Genomic DNA, 6,021 nt, shown 5'->3' on the forward strand with positions numbered 1-6,021 from the left:
GTTTGCAATGTAGTTGTCATTTCACACTGACTGTGACAAGTTGGCACCAATCGAAATAACCAAGGACATTCGTAATAGAATAGTCGCTCAAGATATTTATTCGCTCTTGCCTTACCCGAGGTGAGGCCCACACTGGAGACAGCCGCCAGCGCATGAAGTGCTGACGATAACGAACACTCCGTAGATGCAATCGCAATGCACTGGGTTCGAGCATACCAGTAAATCGTGTGAAGCTTCATCGAACATGATGGGATCACTTGGAGCCGTATTGACAACTATGATATATTTTGACCAAATAGTATGAAATCCACAATTAGCTTGACGTTTGGCAATTGCAACTCTTGAAGGCCACTCACTAAGAGCGCCGCCGAGACATCGCTCGGCCGACTGGAGGACAAGTTTCAAATGGTGCGCAATGCTAATAACTGAGAAGAATGTGGGCGTATGAAACGCAGATCGACTAGCTGCCAGGTTGGGACGCTAAGTGTATAGCATGGTGTTTGCAGGACGCGAAGTATCAAAAACTAGACACAGCACCAGAGTGGCAGAGTTGCCTACCAATGCACACTCGTCAGTCAAATCGCAGCTTTTCTTGTCGCTTACGTTCCAAGGCGGGAAAACCCAGGCAGTTCTCTTGGTTGTGGATACCTTTGGTAATCGGCATGGCCCATACGCCTGGCGATATCGTAAAGAAGCGATAGGAGTCTGGCAAGGCATTACCCTCGTGCTCGTTGGCGCCACACATGGACTTCCCTCGACATTGCCTCACAACGTTGCGGCGAGAACCTCCGTCTGCACTGGTTTCAACCGAGACGGTGGCGTTGGGGCTCGAAAATCGAACGAGTGCCGAAAAGGCGTGCCGTTTCATGTGAATATGTTCGAGATGGAAGGGTCAGTTACGTGAAACCGAATATGTTCCACGCCGTCCATCCTCGGGCGAATCCATGTCATGCCATTACCTTTTGAACCGTTTGACGACGACATGTTTTCCGCACTGACGCCGCCTGCGGCGCTATCGAGCCGCAAACTTCGCGAGCACGTGGCAGCACATCGACCCGAGCTCATCCCGCTCTTCAAGCTGTTCCACAAGGCCGACAACAGCCAGCAGCCATGGGAGGTACGTGGTCGTGCCACAACGTGTCGTCACTCTAGTGACGAACCCGACACCGCTTAGATGGAGACCCCCGTCGACGCGGTGAAGCTAAGCACGTTTCTACATTCGAAAATGTTGCTGTCGCCCGAGTTGAATCGAAACTCGCCATGCTACATTGCGCGCCGCATTGTGCAGCTCTACATTAAACTCATGTACATTGCAACGTTCCCCCCACACGAGATCGATGAATACGGGAGCCTTGGCGACCAAGAGTACGACGAAGTCCGCATGGTTCGCTACCTCTTGCACAACGGCCAGCCTTCCTTCGACGTTGAGCACATCTATCGGCTCGCAGCCATGCTAGGCATCTCGTACCACGCAGACCTGTGGAACGACGTGATGAAATTTGTCACGTGTGCCCTGCCATTTGCCGAGCACACTGAGTCGCTTCTGGTGCGCGGGTCCGACGACCGGTCGATCTTGGACCCCGCTACGAAAACGAACAAGTACAACACGTCCACAATTCCGCCCGTGCACCAGTCTCAAGCGTGGATCAGCCGTGCGAGCTGCACGAGCTCGAGCATTTCCCTCGACCAATTCACCGTGTGCGAAGCGCAGCGGCAGGAGCTCCTCCTCGCGTCGCTTTCAATCAACAACGACAATATTCGAGACATCTTTGACCGAAAGATGCACAACGTCCGCGTCCGCCTCGCCGACTGCTTGGGTCTCCGCTCTCACTTTGACGACCACGACTTTCAAGCGATCATATCGCCGTCGGGCACGGACGCTGAACTCCTCGCGACATCGGTCGCCCTCGCACGCTTGGAATCCATCCATACAGACGCAAACCCCCTCGGAACCGTCACGACGATTGTGACCGCCCAGGGGGAGATCGGCCGCGGATCCGTGCCAGCGTCATCCGGTCAGCACTTCAGCCAACTGACCCCTAGCGGCGAAGCCGTCGAAGTGGGCGCTCCGTTGTGTGCGTTTCCATCGGCTCGCGTGCGATGCACTCAAGTGCCAGCTCGTCATGAAGACGGCTCGGTCGTCGACGCCGACGCGATCACGTCCCAAGCTGTGCATGATGCGCTGGCGTCTAACCCGAACAACGTCGCGCTGCTGCATGTTGTCATGGGGTCCAAGACTGGCCTGAGTTGTCCGAGTCTGCACGCCGTCCACGAGTTGGTGTCGACGTACGGCACCCGCTTGGTCATCGTCATCGACGCGTGCCAAATGCGGCTCGATCGAGGCGCCCTCGTGGACTTTATCCAGCGCGGATATGTCGTTCTGGTCACGGGCTCCAAATTTTTCGCCGGGGTGCCATTCTGCGGCAGCGTCTTGGTCCCGGCGCAGTCCGTATACGAACTCAACGTGGCCGACCCGAGCCTTTGCTTCCCCGCGGGGTACGCCGCCTACTTCACCAAGTTTGAGTTTCCTCCATTTTGCATGCAAAACGTCCGCGCTGTTCTCCCGACACGGATGAACGTGGGGCTCCTCCTCCGATGGGAAACCGCTTTGGTCCATATGGAAGTGTATGCGTCGATCCCTCCCGCCATGGTTGCGCAGATCTCGCACGAGTACATTGGACGTGCCAAGAGCATGCTAGCCACCCACACCCATGTCGCTCTCCTCGACCCATTCGACGCCCCTGCCAAGGCGCTGAAGCCGAAGCCTCCCGTGTCCGCAGACACGGGTCTCCCCATCCAACCTCTTGACACGATCGTGTCGTTTCATGTTGTGGATGGCGCGAACGGATTCTTGAGCTTGGACAAGCTCAAGGTGGTGCACCTCCTCCTGTCCAAGGACATTTCGAGCGTCGTCGCGAGCACCAACGAAGTCGCTCTCGCCCAGAAGAAGTGCCTCGTTGGCCAGCCGGTGTCGTTGGGGAAGCTCCCCTACGGTGTCCTTCGCATTGCGCTCGGCGCCGACATGGTAAATCACATCTTCCAAGGCACCAAGACCATGTCCGAGCTTGTCCTGGAAGACGCCATCATCTTGCGCAAGATCGAGCTCATTTTAAACCACTGGGACGCTCTTTGCGCCCGTTTCGTCCACGTCCCGACCGCGTCCCCCATGACATTGCCGGCTGCATCCATCGACACGAGTCAATCGACGCCGACGTCGTCTCGGTGGAACTTCAGCGCCAAGTCGTCGCACTGCAGCTCGGTCGTCCAGCACTTGGTGGAAGAATGCCTCGTGGCGGCGCCGCGCACGATTCTGTACGATTTGGACGCGGTCGACATGGCGTTCCAAGCTCTGATGGCGCCATTTCCACCGCATTTTGAACAACGCTTTGCCGTGGGAGCATGCCCGCTGTCGTTTTTCTTACGTCGGGCAATTGAAAACGATGTCGGGCTCACGTGCACCACAATCGTCGAAGTGCACCACGCGCTGCGCCTCGGGTGTGCGCCGCACAAGATTGTGTTCACCGCCCCCCACAAATCTCCAAGTGACATTGCCGATGCGATCAATGCCGGCGTCGAGGTCAACGCCGACTCGTTCGAAGAACTCGATATTATCAAGGCCCATGCCCAGCAGCGCTTCCAGTCCAACTTTCCAGAATGCACTCCCCGATATGCAGGGGAGCTCCCCCGCATCGGACTGCGCGTCCACGCGTGCTTGCACACGGCTGCTCCGAAATGGTGCACGGGCATCTCGCTGACGAAACCGAACCGGGCCAAACTCGTCCAAGCATTTCATGACAACCCGTGGATCACAGGGCTCGCCGTAGCGTGCTGTGCCGACTGCCCCGCTGGCGTCTCGTCCATGCAGCAGCTCGCGCACGGAGCACGTGTGATCTGCGACCTCGCCAAAGAAATCGACGCGACTGTGGGAGAGGACCGTGTCAAGGTACTCAACCTCGGCGGACGTGGCCTCACTGCCAACTTCGAGTCGGACGACGTGTCCCCAACCCTGGCCGAATTTGTCGATGTCCTCAAACACGAAGCGCCGAGCGTTCTCGAACGCAGCAATGGCCGCACGATCGTGACCGAGTACGGCTCGTACGTCAGTGCCAAGGTCGGATGGACCCTGCATCAGGTCGACTGCATCCGAGAAGCGGCCACCGACGACGACGTGACGAATACAATCGTGGTGCGCGCCGACAGCGCCTTCTTCACCACGCGGCGCACCCACACGTCGACATCGGAGCCCACATTCCAGCACCGCGTGTCAGTTTTCAAGTACGTTGAGTTGAAATATCCTACTGGAAACAATCCATCCTCATGACGCACGACTAGATCCGACGGACTCACGTCTACGGCCAAGGACGTGGCGCAGCAAGTCGTGAGCTTTATGGAACCGGGGGCCACCGATGCTGTATGCGTTCGACCTTTGACTGTGCCGAAACTCGAACGAGGAGACTTTCTCGTGGTGCATGACACTGGTGCGATGAACAACGTGGATGGCGCTGCAGTGTACGGGTATCGCCACGACGACGACGAGATCAAAGTGGTGCTGCTAAAACCAGCCCATACGCTGGAGCAGGCCATGCAGCTGTGGAGCTAAGGCAGTCGTACCACGCGGCGGAGGGCAGCAAGTGCAGTGTAACATAATATTTTGTACGATGCGGGGTGGGTCCCTCGCTACTTTTGAGTGCGCAACTTGGCGACAAGCGTTTGAATCTTGCCGTCTTTGAGCCGCACGAGCTGTTCGAGCTTTTGGATCTTTTGCTCCAAGATCTGTTGCATGGCAAGCCACTGCTTAGCGCATGGGGGTTCGGTGTCCATTTACCTGGATGGTCTCCCGCTGCTCGTCGATGATGCTGATCTTTTCTTGGAGGTCCGCGTGCACGTCGGCGTGGTCTGGCGACGACTTCTGCGATGTTCTACAACCAAATGGCTCAACCACACATGCGGCTAAGCGATACATCCATGACGCTTTGGATGTGCCCAACTTACTTGGAAGCAAAGCTCGCGAGACTGGCCGGGAAGTCGTCGACGCTGTCGTCTTTCGCCTTGGCTTCCCGGACCTCAGACCGCTTGGGCACGCCAGAGTAGTTTTGTTCGCTGTTCAAACTTTCCTCGTTGAGCGAGACGCGTGCGTGACCCGTCGGTTCGCGGACGGGGGAGTTTGCGGAGTCGCCTACATCCGTCGAACTGGCGCGCCGCAGGCGGTAATTTGCAATCTGTTGGAAAAACTACCGTGAAAACCCAAGCAAGAACACTTGTGAGAACGTACTTTGACCTGCAGCTTGCTCAGGAATTCTTCCACGGCACCGGGCTTGCATTGGACGATGTCGTCGATTTCTTTCTTGGTCAACTGGAATCCCAACCGCTTGAGGACCTTGGCTGAGGAGACGTAGTCAGGACGCAATGTCGACAACAAACGACCCAAACGTACTGTTGAGCGTGCCCCAATTATACTGCTTTTGCGTCAACGAGTTGGCCGAGCTGTAGTTGTGCATCTGCACGAGCTTGGGAAAGTAGTACGCAATGACTTCCGCCGCTAGAATGCCATCGCTAAAATCGCGCCCCATGTTCTTCTTTGGCCGGGAAAGGGGCACTTCATCGATCCACGCATATATCTTCTGAAGGATTTCGTCATCGAGGACAATCCCATCCATCGCTTCGACCGCGCCGCCGACGCTCGTTGCCCCACCACCTTGTGAAACCGCTCTAGTCTACTAGTACGTACACGACGGATGTACTAATAGTAGGACGAAACTATGGACTGCCTGTCAAATAAGTCTAATGTTACAAGTTGAATGTTGGACGTTTTGCTAGAGATACACGTACAAGATTGCGCAGTATTGCGGTGTTTTCTTGAGAAGGTGACAGGCAACCGCTTCCTCATGGCCTTGGGGCATCCCAGGCTTTGCAACCCGAAGCTATCCACAACTTGTATTCACTCTACAAGAACATGCGACACAAATCAGGACATCCAATGGAGAGTCGCTCTCTCTTCTAGGGACCTGACTTGTAGTAGTA

General features: G+C 56.2%; 2 protein-coding genes across 2 annotated transcripts; one reads left to right on the top strand and one right to left on the bottom strand.

The window, feature by feature from the left end:
- Positions 1–982: 982 nt before the first annotated feature.
- Positions 983–4,693, top strand: H310_07156 (hypothetical protein; the record flags this gene model as incomplete). The annotated part of the gene is made up of 3 exons (XM_008872488.1): positions 983–1,117; positions 1,175–4,275; positions 4,333–4,693. The coding sequence occupies 3 exons, from the start codon at positions 983–985 to the stop codon at positions 4,598–4,600; spliced, it is 3,504 nt and encodes a 1,167-aa protein (XP_008870710.1). The 3' UTR covers positions 4,601–4,693.
- On the bottom strand, positions 4,616–5,709 carry H310_07157 (hypothetical protein). Its single transcript, XM_008872489.1, has 5 exons — positions 5,435–5,709; positions 5,273–5,382; positions 4,993–5,219; positions 4,826–4,919; positions 4,616–4,773 (listed from the first exon to the last, which is right to left on the bottom strand). Exons 1-5 carry the CDS (start codon positions 5,655–5,657, stop codon positions 4,678–4,680), a joined length of 750 nt encoding a protein of 249 aa, XP_008870711.1. The 5' UTR covers positions 5,658–5,709; the 3' UTR covers positions 4,616–4,677.
- Positions 5,710–6,021: the final 312 nt, after the last annotated feature.

The sequence above is a fragment of the Aphanomyces invadans genome, assembly GCF_000520115.1.
Source record: "Aphanomyces invadans strain NJM9701 unplaced genomic scaffold supercont1.13, whole genome shotgun sequence".
NCBI lineage: Eukaryota > Oomycota > Saprolegniomycetes > Saprolegniales > Verrucalvaceae > Aphanomyces > Aphanomyces invadans.